Here is an 18873-nt window from a genome sequence, read left to right as displayed (position 1 = left end):
ATTCAAAAATGACCCCAAATCGACTAAGTTTACTTGGCATGTTAATGATAATGGCAGATAATAATTTCTACATATTAGTTATTGAACAAAAATGCGTAGTTTGTATCTTAACCCTTAACCGGAAATCTCTTATTTTAGTTCTGAATTTCTAGAATTCAATCTGAATTCTTTCTTCAGTTATCTCAGAAATTCAACCAGTGAATTCAAATGAAAATAGCAAATAATGGCTTTGTTCCATTTCTGGATCGCCATGAATGAAACTTTCTTACGTTCTGATTCTGTAAGAGAGTTAAATATAAAATTTTTAATCCCAATCTAAAAAAAAAATTATAATTTCAAGTATTTTCCATCATATTCCGAAATTATGAGTTTCGAATATGAAAAATGCAACTTGTTTAAGTATGAAAAAAAACTAAGTTTCGAATCATGATTTTGTGGCACTGATGAAAAACTGAAATTCAAGAAAAACAAACTGGCTACAGAATCTGAGATCACAGATGTCGAATTTTAATCTAAATAAACAGCTCCAAAACCACAAATTTTGTAGTAATTCTAGCCTAAGCTTTTCAGATATTTTTCGGCGAGTATCCGGGCCGTACAAATTCATTCTATTTTCCCAATTATTCGTCGGTATCAACATTATTCAATTGAAATTATGAAGATAAATACTTGAAAAATTGTTATCTTTAAATACATTTTAAGCTTCCGAAATCGTTAATGATATTTTTTGTAAAGTTAGCTCAAAAAACTTGTAAGCTAAATACATTATTCGAATGACTTAATTTAAATTTGTGCTTGTGTTTGCAAATAAAGTGAAACAATTCGGGCCAAAGCTGGGAAATCTGACAAACTAAGTCTAATCATATTGAAAATCAAGTTTCTATCAACAAGTGAGGAAATTTTCAAAAAACTGTAGTAGAATTGTTGATTTGGAATAAGATTAAAAATTTAGAAATTTCTGCTGTCTTGGTATACGTTCCATATATGTACATTTGTAAAATCATTGTATGAAAGTTGACAAAATAGCAACATAAATTTAATTTCTTTCTAAACCGACGAAAACTACACCAATTGAGCGTTATCCGACATCATATTCGTACCTATCGGAAGAATGCAAGAGAGCGCAAGGTTACGCTCTCATAGCATTCAAATCGTTGTCAGCGAAAATGTTTTCCACTTCTCTCATATATCTAAGATTGATCTACAAGGCATTGAAATCGAGAAAGAACTGATTCCATTTGGAATGGTAATGATCAAAATTCTACAACTACTTCACAAATTGCAACAATTTGCAACAATTAGCACATTTTCACTCTCTCTCTCTCTGAGCACTGGTTTCTCTTATTTTAACTCAAACCTTCTAATTTTCTCTAACAAACTGCCACAAATTACCACAAATTCAATCATTGGCTGCCCAATTTGTGTGATTGACGTATTTTCTCCCTTCTTCTCAGGCCCCCGTTGATCTATCTATTGATCAATATCTATATATCTCAATTCCCATCTGATTTGTAGCCATCTGGATGCACTGCTGGTTGCCGAGAGAACATGACAATGATTTTCTCATTTTTTTTTGGCAAACCTTCTGTCCTTTAAATTGACTTCAGACGACATTTTATATGATCTTTTCACTATGCAGTTGGAATTGCGATTCGCAACACCATTGCAAGCGAAACACTAAACATACCGACACTTTGTATATACCTACTCATACCGCGAGCGGTCAAATGACGGCAATCACCGTTTTCGCTAAAACTCTCTTGTTTCTCAGCCGATTTCTATCAAATTTATAGTTTTGAAAATCTTATAATTCGATTCAAATATGTTTTTCAGACAATTTTCAGCTACAATAAATAACTTTAAAGTTATTTACAGTACAAGAAAAAATTTATGAAAAAACATGCTTCAGGAAAAAGGTTGTAAATCAGTTATTAAGTGCTCGAAAAAAATTTCACTTAGTGCCCGAGAAAGCTGAAGTTAGAAGCTATATGTTGCACATATGGAACATTTTTTCAAAAATTTTCTAAGATCATGGCCACAAAAAATGTAAAAAAGTTGTGTAAAACCCGTACTTTTCAATCAATCAACCGCCAAAGCTGTTCCTGTTACAGTAGAAAATTTTGAAAAAGTGAATTGAAAAGTAGACGTAATTTGTCACATTTTGGCATCTTTAGATTTTTAAAATACTAAAAACATAATTTTTGACGGCTTTTCAAAGGTAGTTGTTTTGCGAACTTTTTATGAATCTGGATTTTCTGAAACAATCCCTACACCCAAATTCAGCTTTGCACTGGATTTTGAGTACGTTAACGTATAGTTTAGGCAATAAAACTATATGCAAAAGAAAGCAAATTTCATACCGGTTCTAGTGATGTAACTGCATTGGCGGTGCGATGCTTGACAAAAATATAATAAATATATTTCTGAAAGTAAAACCAGAAAATTTGAGCGAATGCTCGTTTATTTTTTCGTTTCCTTTCACCCGTCTTCGTGTGCAAAATAGCTTTGAGATATTACCACCCACTGCGCCCGTCTGCCAAGCAAGAATTTGTGCTGACTTCTCAAAATTCAGAAACTAGTTCACTGTTTTATTTATCATATTTTTGCCAAGCATTGCACCGCCAATGTAGTTACACCACTAGAACCGGTATGAAATAAGCTTTCTTTTGCATATAGTTTTATTGCCTAAACCTTACGTTAACGTACTCAAAATCCAGTGCAAAGCTGAGCTTAGGTGTAGGAATTGCCTTAGAAAATCCAAATTGATAAAAAGTTCGAAAAACAGCTACCTTTGAAAAGTCGTCATAAATTATGTATTTCATATTTCAAAAATCTGAAGATGCCAAAATGTGACAAATTACGTCTTCTTTTCAATTCACTTTTTCAAAGTTTTCTACTGTAACAGGAACAGCTTTGGCGGTTGATTGATTGAAAAGTACGGGTTTTACACAACTTTTTTACATTTTTTGTGGCCATGATCTTAAAAAAAATTTGAAAAAATGTTCCATATGTGCAACATATAGCTCCTAACTTCAGCTTTCTCGGGCACTAAGTGAAATTTTTTTCGAGCACTTAATAACTGAATTACAACCTTTTTCCTGAAGCATGTTTTTTCATAAAATTTTTCTTGTACTGTAAATAACTTTAAAGTTATTGATTGTAGCTGAAAATTGTCTGAGAAACATATTTGAGTCGAATTATAAGATTTTCAAAACTATAAATTTGATAGAAATCGGCTGAGCAACAAGAGAGTTTTAGCGAAAACGGTGTTTGCCGTCATTTGACCGCTCGCGGTATGAATAGGTATACCACATGCGTTATTCGAAAACCGTAACACTTAAAAAAAATTTAAAAACGCAAAAATACTTGCTTTTTAAAAACAAAAATAGTCCTGTCGTTAAATTTGCGAAAAAAACAACTATATAAGGCGTAATCATCGTTTAAAGTTCAAAAACCGTCATTTGACCGCCTCCGGTACGTTTAGTGTTAAATAATCGTTTCTGATTCGATTTCATGTTTGCTGGGAGAAAGCTTGTTAGTGCCGGTCCGGCATAAAACCTTATGTCGATAATTCCACCTCAAAGGAAGTTCATTATTGGAAGAGAATCTGATTTGTGGGTGTATAAATTAATATGTTCCATTTTCTTAAGAAAGTCAGGTCTGCAAAAACAATCGTTTTGCTTTTCGTCTTTTCTTTGAGAACTATGGAGTTCTAGCTGAAATATGCAATAAGTGTTTCTTTAACAGATATATTCATGAAATGGCGAACATGTCACAAAAAGGCTATTTAAGGACCTTTTTTAAACTTCAAGTCCATGGAAAGCTATTTGAGACCTAATTTGCAACTTTTCTATGGAATGGATGCGATTGACATGTCACAAAAAGGCTATTTAAGGAACTTTTTGAAACTTCAAGTCTATAGAAGGCTATTTGAGACCCAATTTGTAACTTTTATACTGCATGGATGCGATTGACATGTCACAAAAAAGGCTATTCATGGAACTTTTCGTAACTTTGATGCTCGCATACGAGAAAATTCGGTACCAATTCACTTTAAAATCAGGTTGCTAGATTGCCCGGTTTTATCCGGGTTTGCCCGGATATCTATATATATAAAAAGCAATTATCTGTATGTTTGTTTGTTTGTTTGTCCTCTATAGACTCAGCCGCCTTAAGAGCTAGAGATCTGAAATTTGGCATGGATGCTCATTAGGACCAGGAATGATGAAAAATGTTTTTAGATTTTTGGACGACCCCTTCTGAAGGGGGTCGTCCATACAAGACAAATATTGTTTTCACGTTATTGACGTTATTTTCCGTCGGATTGTGATGAAAATTTGCACATGAGTGTTTTGAGAGACGAGCAACCGATTACAGTTATCAAATTTAGGGTCAGGAGTCGGCCAAAGGGGTCGTCCATATCCACTGATTAATGTTTTTGCGATATTGGCTTTATTTTACATTGGATTGTGATGAAAATTTGCCCATGAGTGGTTTGTGGGACGAGCAATCGATTACAGTTATCAAATTTAGGGTCAGGGGTCGGCCAAAGGGGTCGTCCATATTTACTCATTAATGTTTTTGCGATATTGACGTTATTATACATCGGATTATGATGAAAATTTGCACATGAGTGTTTTGAGAGACGAGCAATCGATTACAGTTATCAAATTAAGGGTCAGGGGTCGAACAAAGGGGTCGTCCATATTTACTCATTAATGTTTTTGCGATATTGGCGTTATTAAACATCGGATTGTGATGAAAATTTTCACATGAATGTTTTGAGAGACAAGCAATCCATTACAGTTATCAAATATAGGGTCAGGGGTCGGCAAAAGGGGTCGTCCATATCCACTGATTAATGTTTTTGCGATATTGGCGTTATTATACATCGGATTGTGATGAAAATTTGCACATGAGTGTTTTGAGAGACGAGCAATCGATTACAGTTATCAAATTTAGGGTCAGGGGTCGGCCAAAGGGGTCGTCCATATCCACTGATTAATGTTTTTGCGACATTGACGTTATTATACATCGGATTATGATGAAAATTTGCACATGAGTGTTTTGAGAGACGAGCAATCGATTACAGTTATCAAACTTAGGGTCAGGGGTCGGCCAAAGGGGTCGTCCATATCTACTGATTAATATTTTTGCGATATTGGCGTTATTATAGATCGTATTGTGATAAAAATTAGCACATGAGTGTTTTGAGGGACGAGCAATCGATTTCAAATTTCGAATTGCGGATCAGAAGTCGGCTGAAGGAGTCGTCCATACCCAACTTTAATGTTTTTGCGATATTGTCGTTATTCTACATTGGATTATGATGAAAATTGCCACATAGGAGTTTTTAGGGACGCTCATTTGCTTTTAGGTTTCAAATCTTGACTCAGGGGTCGGCAAAAGGGGTTATTGTCTGTTCACTGTTTTTACGATATTCTCTTGATTGAGCATAGAAATGTAATGAAAATTGACACATGGGAGTTTAACAGAAAAGATAATTGATTTCAGGTGTCAAGTTTTGAATCGTGGTCAAAAAAAGGCCGTTCATGTTAGTTGCTCACTGTTTTCGCGATATTGTCGTGATCATGCATCGGATTGAGATAAAAATGTTCAGATGAGGGTTATAAACTATGAGCAATTGACTCTAGGTGGACTCTAGGCATGTTCCGTGTCAAGGGTCGGCGAAAAGGGCGTCTATATTCACTGTTCACTGTTTTCAAGTTCCTGACGTTATTTTACATATAATTGGAAAAGAAAAAATGGCACAAGGGAGTTTTGAGGAACGTAAAATTGGTTTCAATTTTCGAATTTCGGGCCATGAGACAAAAAAAGAGGGTTTCATTGAATGTTCAGTGTTTTGTGCAATAATTTTGTTGGAGGCAGTTAATTGATACCAATTTAAGTGTGAAGGTCAAGCAAAAGAGTCGTGCACATAAACAAATAGTACATGTTTCTGCCATAATGTCTAGATTTTGCAACCGATCGAGAAGAAAACACTCTAACATAAATTTTAATAAAAAGCCAATCAACTGTGTAATTTGAATTTCAAGTAATAGAAATATTAGCGACTTTAAACACTGTTGATTTTTTTCCCCAAAATTTTCAAAAGAATGTTTTGAATTCATTTTCTAATCTCATTTTGACGTACCAATGATTTAAAGCGAAACGAAGTTCATACGGGATCAGCTAGTTTATATAAAATTTGGAAAAAGTCCGGTCCGGCCCGGTTGCCCGGATTTCATTGGAAAAGCCCGGATTTTACCCGGGTTTATTCTCATTTTCACTCCCAAATCACACTTAAAAAAACAAATTGTGCTATTATTTTTTTATAATTTATGCGTCAAAACGAAATTTTCTGAGCAAGTTTTATAAAAATAATCATGGAAAGTTTTTTGAAAGCCTGAAGTACGATTTAAAGTCTGTTTATAAATTGTGATGAAAAAAAAAAATTGCCAGGATTTTGGTCGACCATTTTGAAATCAAATGCCCGGATTTTGCCAGGTTTTTAGATAAAAATAGCTCGGGTATTCCGGCCCGGATACGTGCTGAAAAAATTCTGGCAACCTTACTTTAGAACCTTTGTTCAGCGAAATTCGAACTTTTAGGCCGCGTGCCTCAAGTAGATGTTGGACTTTTGGTTGCTTGAGTGGGTAACTGAAATATGGAATAAGTTTTTCTTAAACAGTTCCATACTTTTAAAGTCAAGGGTAAATTTTAAACAAGAGTTAAAAGTTCATTTATAGTTAGTATGAAACTTTCAATGTCCACTTTTGACGTCTGGAAAAATCATTTTTGAATTGTAATTTGTCCTGGAAAATTGTTCAAAGGTTTGATTCTGTGATTTTGCTTAGTGTTTATTCTTGTTAAGTTGAAGTCTACAAGCCTAATTTATTGCCAAAATTGGTGAATGATGTTGAGCGGCCGCTGTAACAGCTGAAGACGGTGCCGGTGTTGAATGGAAATGTACTGCATCGTTCTTTGGATAAAAGTTAAGTATATCCTTTTAATTATCAAATAACAATTACTTTTTATTACATACACGAACATGTGTAGTTTTTTTGTGTGTTTTTAAAGTATACTTTAGTCTGCATACCAGAATTATTTTCGCACGAAGTTGGGCCGGGTAGTTCTGGGATCTTTTTTTTCGAAATACTTGGCAAAAACCGGGCGATTGATTAAAAATTTTCCATTCCAAAAACCTGGCATTTTCTGGAAAATCCGAACAACTTGCAGCCAAAAAATTTAGAGGAAAGGTGAAGAAAAATTGGGTTTATTTTGACGAAACAAACCAATAGAAAATCGTTTTATTTCTGATCAAAAATTTAAAACTGGAATTGAGATTTTTGTTTAGTTCTAAAAATAATATGAATATAACTGGGCCAGATCCGGGCAGTTTCTAACAATATCACTTGTCTCAAAAATTTCATTAAAAAATCTGGAAAGTTTACTATATAAGTTTTCACAAAACAAAACTAGGTTTAGGGAAAAGTTTCCGATGATACTATCCAGTGTTATATATTATATTATAAAATCTGTAAATCAGCTTTCTAGGACGAAGAACCATGTAATGAAAGCATCAAGCGTCTGCACATAACGTTCGTAGAATGTGAAATCAATGAACTGATAGAGATCAGCGTCTCAGGCCTGTTGGAAGAATCGTCAAACTTAGGAAATTTCGGGTGTGATCAATCCTTTTTTTTTTTAATTTTAACTGTACATATCAATCATTGCACTTTATAACCTAATCCTACATAATCATAAGGAGCGTTTGGCAGGGAACTCCACGCTTCATCCCTCTCTTGTTCCTGTATCTTTTGCGTTTTCATCACATGGTTGGCCTGGCCGTAGTAGTATCTGCAATGCATGTTCTATGTATCAGATACTATGTTGAAAAGAAAAATGCGAAACGCAAGTTTTTCATTTTCCAGGATGCATACAAGTTTTGGCCATGTTGGTGTTAGAAGAAGAAGAAGAAGAAGAAGAAGAAGAAGTATGAAACTTTCAATGTACGGCCTAATTTGTTTTCGTATTGGGGTTGATTTAGAATTCAATAACCAATTTTGGCAAAGATCACAACTAACTTTAACTTGAGACAAATATGTTACAGATTTTTCTTATGTTTTTTTTATGATTGGTAAAAGTTTGTTTAAACGAACATGTATAAAATCGCAATTAAAGCTTCAACTTCCGGAAAATTAACACTAAGCTTAAGTACATTTTTTTGAGTACCTGAGTGTATGATTGCTAGCATCGCAAATGCTTATAATACCACAACACAGTTTACAGTCTTCAAAAGGAGTGTGAAAATATTACTCGAGCAGCTGAAGCTTTTATCGAAAATTCTAAACGATGTGGTGAGTTTTTCTTCAAATTTTCTTAAATCAGAACATGAAATGTTCACGACCATTTACATCACCACTGGATGTAATTTTTCGGCATTTCTTTTATTGTTTTTGTTTGGTTATATTTAAAAAAAAAATGCGTTAGTTTCACGTTTCAGTCTACTGTTATTTGACCATCCTAAAAAAAATAGCAATTTTAACGCCTGCTAGGGCCGTTAGATTAAGAGCTGAGAGACGGCTTTAGCAGGCGGAAAAGTTGCATTTTTCTGAGGATGGTCGAATTAAAGTAGACTGAAACGTGAAACTAGCGAATTATTTTTAAACATCACCGAACAATATCAATAAAAGAACTCCCGAAAAAAATAAACGTGAACGTTCAAAAAAGCCGAACAATGATTCTTAAGCTTATTTAAAAAAAAAAAAAATGAAAATTGTAATTATTTTAAACTTTGAAAGCTATATATCTGAAGTTATAATTATGATGAAATGAGAGAATCCACTTCAAAATCATCTTTTTATGAGTGTTAAAATCGTGTGAGCATGAATAATTTGGCTTTATTTTATTTTTACGAAATGTCCAGGCAGCAGAATGATGTTTTGAATAACTGAATTTCGGTTTTTTTACTTCATATAATACATTCCAAATAAATTATTTATCAATTACCAGGTACTTTTTTAAAGCCCATAGTCCATTTTTTTTTAATTTTCTGTACCATTAACACCAGTAACAAGAGCCTTATTCTTTTTAAATATTTGAAATTCCAGATTGTAAATCATCAATTATATATTCTGGAATCAAAATAGATTATGATAGATGAACATGAAAATTTATGGTGAAACATTACTGAAAATTATCAAGTAATGGAGCTCAACTAACCAATTGAAACTAACAGCAACCACAAAACTCATGATTGCTAAGATGTATGATGAGTCAATAGCAGCACTCACTTAAGCACATTATCAGATCTTCCCGTATCGATACGCTTCTCGTATCTCCCCATGTTCAATCGTAGTAGGCGGGCAGCTGCCCGAAGCCTGTTCTGTTAGTCGGAAAAATAACCGAAGGAACGTTTGGTAGGTAGGTACAACATACCTAATTCCGATCTGCCCGTCTTAGATCTGTTGGATCCACCACAAACAGAAGATGAAACTCAGGTCCACAGAGTTCAATACGTGACAAGATCATCCACGATTTCCAGCAAGTGGACGGCCAAGGTAGGAGCAAACGACTTCGACGGGCGCAGGAAAAAAAAGATGTTCCATCGCGGCCGCTCCTCGAAACGGAAGAAACCGTAGGGACGGACTGTCTCGGACTGGGGAGAAGGGAAGAAAAAGCCAATTTAGAGTCTTTAATTTTAATTACTCCTTCGAGGGGTTCCTCCGGCAGATGACGACGATGGAGCTTGGCCGTATGGAAATTGGCCCCACTATCTCGTTGGGCTGGAGCTGAATGAAGACTTCCACAGGAGGAGCACTTGTGTTGTGGCAGAGGTGCAGCAAAGTGGTTAAGCTTAAACAAATGAAGTGGTATTCTCTGGTCATCCGCTTTGTCTCAGGCTTCGCTCTTTATTAGTTTTCTTCCTGATTTCTGCATATTAATTGATAATAATGAGCAAAAGACCACCCTACAATTTCAATAACTTTTATGCTTTGCACGGTTTTGGGATGTCTCTCTGGGATGGTCGACGGTTGACTTTATTTTTTCGCTGGCCTGAATGGTGCAATATATTTCTTCTGCTAATGACGGCTAGTTTTCCGGTCTCTCTCTGTGTGTCTCACGGATTGTGGGACCTTAGCCCAGGCAGCCGTGGCGTCGAGTCCGGGTGTTGGGTACAATTTACTCACACACAGTTCCACGGTTTTCTCGATACACGGGGGCGGATCGAGGGGAAGTGGAATATCGCAGGTCGTAAGTTAAGCTTTTTCCATCTTTGAGCGGGATGGGAAGGAGGAAGGAAATTCTCCGGCCGGTCATGGGGTGTCTGTGTGCCCCACGGCTAGTGTGCCTCATAATTATCAAAATTTTGAAAGCAAGGTCCAAAATGAACCGCCCGAGACCTCCGGGAAGGCTGCCGCGTTACCTAATGAATGGCGGATTATCCGGTTTTGATTTCGTAAATCAGTGTGAAGATGACCTTGCTAATGGCCGTTGATGCGGGAAGAGAAATTTCCAACTCTTCAATCAGGTGTGGTGTGTTCGTTTGTTTTTTTTTTTTTGCAAAATAATTAAACATCAAATGACCCACATAAATTTAAGACGTTTTTTTTCATAAATTCTCAAAATATATGTATGTAATTTACCTTTTAAATTGTTGAATCTAACAGAAAGTACATTGAAGAATCCTGCTGCCATACACTTGAACTTCATCACATCTGAAGATGTTCTACTAAATCAAATTTTGATCACCCTATCAAATGAAGTTGTATTCTTATGTGCTAATCCATCGATTCAAACATCAACACTTCCAATTTAAATTATTTTTCACAAGCAAAACTTTAAATTTGGAAATTTTTTTCGTCAAAACGAACACTTCAAATTTTTAGCCAAGGTGTATGAGGTTGAAATTCTCCATTCAACCATTTTCACCATTTTTTTGCAACTGGGGAACTCAAAGAGTTTGTTTACCAACAAACCACAAAGCAGCTAAGCAATTTTTTTTATATTTGTAAACCAACTCATTAAGCCCCCCGCTCACTCCTCGCCTACTTACTGTGAAAGTCGGAAAACCTTGTGTTTCTAAAAAACTTGATTTTAGCAAAAGGTAATTGTAAGAGCACCTGTATCCGTGATACAAACAGCCAGTTAAGTCAAAAATTCCGACCAAAACAACCGCATCCGTGATCTATTAAACCAGTTTCAACACAACTTTTTTGAAACTGGTATAAGGATTGGTCCTAAACTGATCAGATTTGAAGCAGTTCTAAACCGTTTGACAGTTAATAGAATACAGGTGGAATTGTAAGTTTTTTCATTGGATTGGATCTAATTTCGTAGGTCCGATTCTTATAGAAATTAGCACCAAACTATTCATTCCTGGTTCCAATTAGGAATGATTTGAATTTTGTTTCCTATTAGCAATTCTAAAACGCAATTGTTTAGGTATGTACTTGATACATATATCTTCTCTCTCAAATAAAAACTTTAAACTGATCATCTCGAGCATAGGGAAGTGCGAAAATGCACAGGAACATACACATTTCAGCAGATAATAACGTTGTAGGATAAAATACCGTCTTCTTGTTTTCGTTTTCCCTCAATCGATAACGAAGTGTGAGCAAGTCTATGGGCAAGTAATGCTAGACTGTTCTTCACACTTCTTTTCGATAGTAGGTAGTAAAGTTGGTCTGCTTTGAGCTCCTCCCCATTCCGCCCCTCTCATGGGTGGGTGGGTGAGTTGCTGGTATGTGAGCGAACACGATCCAATCACAGCAGGCGCAAACTCACTTCATAACTTTATGCAGCACACCCACACATTGAAAAACACTCTCAACAAAGTTTTCTGACGTCCATAGTTTGTTCTGGCAGAAAATGAAAATAAAAAATCAACTTTCAATCCTTCTTCTCCTCCTTGTAATACAACGCAATGCTGTCAGTTTTAGAATCGTTTTAGAACTTGAATTCTGTAGCAACACTTTAAACAACCAATAAATCAACAACACTTCCCATTTATTAATGCCTGCTTACTTTCTTATCTTCAAGGTTGGCGATGCCTCCGCCGTCTGGGTATGTAACATTTGTACTGCTTTTTCTCATCTTATTCTACCTATATCCGGTTCTGAAAAAAATTTGGCAACCCAACGACAACCACGTGTTCCATCATTATTGCTGCTGTGCGCTTGATATCATCGACAACGTAAACGAAATCAACAACATTGGGCATCAATTTCGGTTTTGGCCTTTATGGATCGAATAACAACAAAATAAAAACATAAACACGAATTAACACAACCGTACTCGTACACACATCAAGGCTTCGGTAATTTACCAATTGCGCTGTTCCATATTCACAAACACACATGCGTTAACCCTGTTTACGTAAATGCAGGAATTGAACGTAAGAAAAACGGGTGCAGAACTGTCTGAAACCCAGAAATCCGGAAACAACCGGTGGAATGGGTGCTGCAAATAATGTGTATTCTGAAGTTCATAAAGACCAAGAACGCTAGGGTGGTAACATAACCATCATAACTCCTTTTAATAACTTCAATATTAAAGTATTTGTAATTAAAAGGTTTTTTTCAATTTCAAAACAAAGTAGCCCGAAAGTTGTAAAACAAGATAACAAGAACATTTGCTGTCAATTCATGAAGCTTCTTAACGCATTAATCTAGCAAACCAAAAAATATATTTTACAATTTTTGAAATGTTCCATCACTTCCACCCTAGGGAAGAAAAACAAACGCACAATAAAAATGAGAAAAAAACGCGCAAAAAAGAAAAGCTGGGTGAGCAATTCGCGCAATACAAGCAACAAATATTTCATTAATTATCACCCGGGAATGTGTGGTGCAAGGCTGTTCACGTTCATCGCTTACAAAGTTGCATTGATGAATACACGGACATCTTCATTGTTCGAATGTTTATTACTTTGTTTTGTTTTTAACATTTACAGGCAGTATGAAACTTGTTGATGGCAACCCTGTTACGGTAAACCCAAAACAATTTGCACGTCGTAGCTACGTGAAAAACTACATTATTTTTATCCAATAGGTTTTAACGTAGATGCTACGAAAATAATATTTAAATGAGCCCCAATAAGAATTGATGCTTTGTGCAAAACATCTACATTTTACGTGAATTTTTAGTGAGTTCAACGGGATGTGATGATGAATACTACTTCAAATGTGTTTAGTTTTGAAATGATATTATTTTGTATTAGTTTTGAAATGTTTTCTTCCTAATTTTTGTTAAATCAAATATAATTTCACAAAAAATAATTTTTATTTCATTTTGTTTCACTAAACAATAAAACTTCACAACTACTACACTTATTTTGCTGTAAAAAAAACAACACAATTGCGGGTGCTCTTGCCAGCGGGTTAATTCGGAAAATTCTGTAAAAATAAAAAAAAAATTGAAAATAAAAAAATAAAAATATCTGATTTAAAAATAATTACCTTACTTCAGAACAATATTATGCTGGACATCCAATCCAGGCAGTGCCTCTATGATCTAAACTGTCACCACTCCAGATACCCGGAAAAACCACAGAATTTACAACTTCACGCTTAAGAAAAATGCAAAAAAAACGAATTCACTTATACTTTACATGAATTTCATGCGCTATTTACGTTGAAGTAAAGAAGTCACAACAAGACACACGTAGAATCGACGTGATGCATCAAAAATTTACGTGAAAAGAACCTATTTCAAAATTATTTTTCGTGTATTTGCACAAAATTTTCTGTGGAAAAGAGCTGCCTAAATCGGCAAAGACGGTGTATGTCTACTAATATGTCACACGTTACAAAATTTAAAATTGTGAGCAGCTTTCGAAATTGTTAAAAAATGTATCCAATGGTTAAAAAATGTATTCATCCTATTTAATCCTTCAAGGTATAAGGCAACCACACAATACAGGCTTTCCAGAAATATTGGAACAAAACTCGGCGTGCAAAACTCCAACACAAAAAGTTTCATTCGATTTATGTTTATTTTTGAAAAATAAGAACAAAACATTTTGAGTCCATTTGTGTCAAGTTTTTCAAAAAAAAAAAATTAAAAGTAATAATTGAAACCCTGCTTATGTGCTAGAATTTTTAAAATACCTTCAAAAAACTTCAAAACTTTTCAAGCTATAAATAGTTGCTTAGAAGTTCTCCATCTAAATAATCTATGAAAATTAAAAGAAGAACAGTTTGAAAATCAATTTTTCAAATGTGTGAAAATTTTCGACTAATGTATGGCGCTGAGAAAATGCTTATTTAAAACATTTTTAAATCGCTTTCTACTTTTTGTCCTCCTTTTTTCATAGTCTCTACCCAAGTAACCACTAGCACTAAAACTTTGAATTTTTATAGCTTTATACCAGCATTCGAGTGTTAAATTACACTTTATCAGCACATCAGGTGCAATTATGTATTATAACAGCCCTTCGAGTGCTGTGCTGCATCTTATTAGAGTTATACCATTCTAACTAGCATTTTATCAGCTTTGCACAATGCTTTTGAAATGCAACATAGCTCTAAATCAGAATGACAAATGCTTTATTTTCTAAGCAAGAAATGGGCATCACTTAAGCTTATTTTGATGCTTTAGCAGTACAGTAGCATTGGGACAAATCATATTAGCATTGATCGATGCTGAATTAATGCAAATTTAGGGCACCGGTTGCCAGGAATTTTATTCAAATGGGGCTTTTTTTTAAGATTTGACGTCGACCTAGTATGTTCACAAGTAGAGTTACTGAAAAATGTCTGATCCATGGATGTCATGAGTTCGATTCCAGGTCATCTTCAGCCGAAAAAAAAACAAGTAGAAAATTCAACCCGAGAGATCCCCTCAAATGCATAAACGAATATCAACATGAATCAAATTCTTTATCATGGCAGAAAAATGGATCCAAACTAAAATAAAAAAAATTCCCGCATGGTTGTACCAGACCCATGTAACTTATCGAAAATTCTTTCTATACGCTCAGTGCTGCTCCCTTCTGAGAAGGGGTATCATAACAGGCGACTAAAATAGCTTGTACACCCTCCATGGGAGTCAATTGTTTGAGTATTCAACAACTTCAACGTCAAATAACATGCAAAATTATCAAAGCAACCGTTGTTCGTATTCGTACTGTTGGTATCAATTTCAACATACTTGTTTTTCTGAACAAAAAGATTCCCAATTGAGCATTCAATTGATGATTTTCTTCTCGAACAGAGTAAAATTAGAAAAGCAGAGTTTCGGTTTAATTCAAATTCAAATCAATTTTTTTCCGAATGGCAATATATGGTTAATAATTCGTCCAAAAGGTCAACCAAAATACATTTTTACCATTTAAAGCATTGTAGATGGCTCTGAAGTACTCACTTCCAACAGATACACTTTTAAAGCAGATTTGTTTTTCCAAGACACACATTGGTTACCATGGCTAGATGCATGAATCTTGTTGCTCGAACTCTTAAGGTGGCGAAAGACAAACATCGTATAGAAGAATTAATGTTCGCGGCAAAGCCCACTTCTTTATCTTGAAATGACGGTATCTTTGGTTGTACCCAAGGTTGCAGAAATCTGTGTTTTGATGAAAAAAATCTGACTTTCTGTGATTTTTCCCAAAAAATCTGTGATGGTTTTCTGTGATGCTATTTCAAATAATTTAGTTCAAAAGTCATGTCAAATTGCGACATTTTCACATTTTACTCAAGAAAAATCAATTATCATTACCAATTTTATCATGTTTCTCCAATTCAAAGATAATTATTCAAAACTTATATTGAAATAAAAATTGAATTAAAAAAAAAAACGTCCAAAACGTCCGAGCTCGGTCGGACGCAACCTCTTGTGTTCGACCCATCCGTAGCTGGTTGTGGGTAGCAATGTGGCTTCTTCGTCACTTACTACAAACAACCAGCTGATGCGGGGCAAAGAATCACACAAGTAGTCAAATGCTGTCGATAACACAAAAGCTCTTAGCTCACATTTTCACCATCTATTCATTTCTTCTACCCAAAGCGCTCTAGCTTTGACCTTCCCACCTATCAATTTTCATTCCTGTCTTGATTGCTCTCTAATCAGAATTATAATTTGCCGATATGCCATAAATTTAGATAAGAAATGTTCAAGTTAGCACAAATGACGTAGTCATGAGTGCGCAATTCAATCCGGAACGCTGCGTATAATATAAATTTCTGTTTCTTTAAATATAATTTTATTAAATTGAAGCTTCGAAGCAGCTATTGAAGCATTTTTTTTTTGTTTTAAATTTTTGTTATTTGTAGAAAACACCTTTCTCCGCCGATTACGTTTGTTTTTCACTCAAAATGTTGTACATGGATAACACGGCCTGCTAGGTCGTAATGTTCCTTCCCCTATGTATAATTATTGCTCAGTGTTTAAGATTTCCTTACTAAAAAATGTTTTCTGCTGTAGAAAACTTGAGAACGTCTACGGTTGAGAATGCTTGTATACTTATTAAATTTAAAAAAAAAAAAGGTAAAACAAACAAAGTGAAAATTTCTTCATGTTTCAGAACCAAAAATATGAAACACAATAAAAATATTCTTCTTAACAGATCATCGTTTGAACCCACACTAACTATACGGACGTGGCCGGCATCATTATTCACTTCGAAATGGAGAGCACATGGTTTTTGCTCGGACATCGTTGTAAACTTTGAGCATGACTCTGTTGAAACATTTTAGTAAAATCAGTATATTTATGGAAACAGTTGATCTTCGAATTGTAAATTCCTGATTTAGAATCGTCCAATTTGTCGGAATTGTGATAAAAATCGAAAAAAAAATTACGATAAAAAATCTTAATGGACAGTTACAGTTTTTCGCCACTTTCTTGACAACCCTCTCTTCTACACCAGTAGGCAAGCAGGAAACACACTCTGTGTGTGATTCAATAACAAACAAACTCTTCGGCGTCAATCAGTCCCGCAATGAAATGGATAACCAACTGAATAGAAGCGAGGCCGCGTTTGTTGCCGAACGCGGCGTGCAAAATATTACAACCGGGCGGTACGCAAAACTTTGATCTCAGCAAGCGCCTCTTTAGTCGGTCAGACTGGATTGGGTCCTACCTCGTGTCGCCATTTTTTTTTTTTTTTTTGGTTTTCACCTTCATTCATTCGCAGTCAGTTCCACCGACCAGGGTTGCTTGGTTTTTTTCTTGATTTTATTGTTCATCATAAACTGGGGGGTCCCACTCTCTTACACTCTCTCACAGAAAGCAAATATAGGAACAGCTCTTAAGGTTGACTTTTTTCGCATTCATACGACCCCTACCGTTCTTCATGATGCGCACAAAACAAACTTCGCCGACGCCGCCACCAGGTTTTAACCTTGATTCTTTGTGAAGTTTGTGTAGGGCCCACAACGGATGAAAACATAAAGCCAAAGTGCCCTACGTGTGTGTCCCGACTCCCGACTCGAGTGCGCGCTCGATATAAACTTTCGTTTACGACGACGATCGCGGATTCTCATCGCAATTGCAAGCAACCAAAAGTCCACCTCAGTCGGGTTGGATCGGCAGGCAATTTTTCAGAACCTCAGCGGCCGCCGCGCGCTATCAAAGAAAGCCGCAACATGCTCTTTTACGATGTAACATGCACCGCACACGCACACGCTTCAACGCTCCATCTCGTCGGGTTGCTTCCACCGAGTCGGAGTCCGAGAGTGTTTTCAACAGCCGCCGGAGAGAATCCGATTGTGCACCCTCCTGCTTGACGCAGACGAAGATCAGGCATCCCCATCTACCAAGCGCGGAATGTGGTTGGTGGAGAATGGAACAAATGATAAGATATTAAGTACAAAATCGAGCCCCGCCATGGCTCTAAATGTTGTTATTAATCCGCTTGGAAGGATTGGGTGTGGCTGTGGGAAAAGGACAGTAGGGGCGGGTGGGTCTCTCGTAAAATGAGTTAATATCGTGCGGCACTAATTTCTGAATTCTGCAAATTGAACTGCGTTTCAGTGAACCGCACAAGTGGAGCCATTGGTTTTCGCTTAACGGAAGGAGAAGAAGAAGAAGAAGCCGGGCCGCACCGATCCCGTTATCAAGTTGGGTTTCGGCTGCCGCCTATACGCGCCGTCACAAATTGGGTGGTCGAACACTGTCGGTGTCGCGTCGCTCGTGCTCGCTTGGTGGGCCTTGTAACAGGTCGTAAAATACCGATATCCGGTCTAATTGATTAGACGAATTTCCGGTTGCTTGATTAGTCGACTCCGGTTGTCACTGGTCGGCCACTCATCGAAGTGTGCGCTGCTCGAGTGATAAACCGACTTCATCTACCGGGGTTGGGTAGAGGTGTGTTTTTTTGTTCGACTACTTGGACCGCCATAATTTGAACGACGCATTTACTAACTGGCTGTCATATAGACAGAGCACCCTGAACTCTGGGAGGTCTGATTTCCCGTGTGAATTTTTGCAAACACGCTCATGTTTTACTGCATCACCCAAGGCATTTTTAATTGTGGACGAGTTCCGAAGTAAGATGAACAGATAAAACAGTCCACCTGCTGGAATTCCGCCCAAATTTCCGGTGAAAACACAACACAAACATCCCATTCTATGCGAGCTGTCTTTTCCAGCACCCAATCGTTTGCCACAGTTTTGTCCCGTGGCCCCCAGAGTGGCTACGAGAGAGCAAACAATCCCGTTCATTAACCATTCATAAAACCAGATGGTGGTGTTTTGCCAACTCCGGTAGCCGAAAATCCTAACCGAAGACACCAAAACCGAATGTCCATTCCCGGCCAAGGGTCGCTCCTACAGGAAGTAACTCGTAAAAGTTAGATTTATTTTTCAACACTTCATTAATAAAACTTTCGGATGGATACAAATCCCAAATCTCTGCCTCCGGGA

The 18873-nt window shown here is 36.3% G+C and overlaps 1 protein-coding gene across 1 annotated transcript in view; it reads left to right on the top strand.

Annotated features, from left to right (window-relative positions):
• Positions 1–18873, top strand: part of LOC129742580 (optomotor-blind protein-like) — a 216777-nt gene that overhangs the window by 82969 nt on the left and 114935 nt on the right. The window contains exon 4 of the mRNA XM_055734497.1: positions 12049–12072. Within this exon, the coding sequence (XP_055590472.1) occupies positions 12049–12072 (24 nt within the window). The remainder of the gene's footprint in view (positions 1–12048; positions 12073–18873) is intronic.

Source organism: Uranotaenia lowii, chromosome 2 (genome assembly GCF_029784155.1).
Source record: "Uranotaenia lowii strain MFRU-FL chromosome 2, ASM2978415v1, whole genome shotgun sequence".
Taxonomy (NCBI): Eukaryota; Metazoa; Arthropoda; class Insecta; order Diptera; family Culicidae; genus Uranotaenia; species Uranotaenia lowii.
Note: the sequence above shows the minus strand (reverse complement) of the source record. Positions and strands in the feature narration are given on the sequence as shown.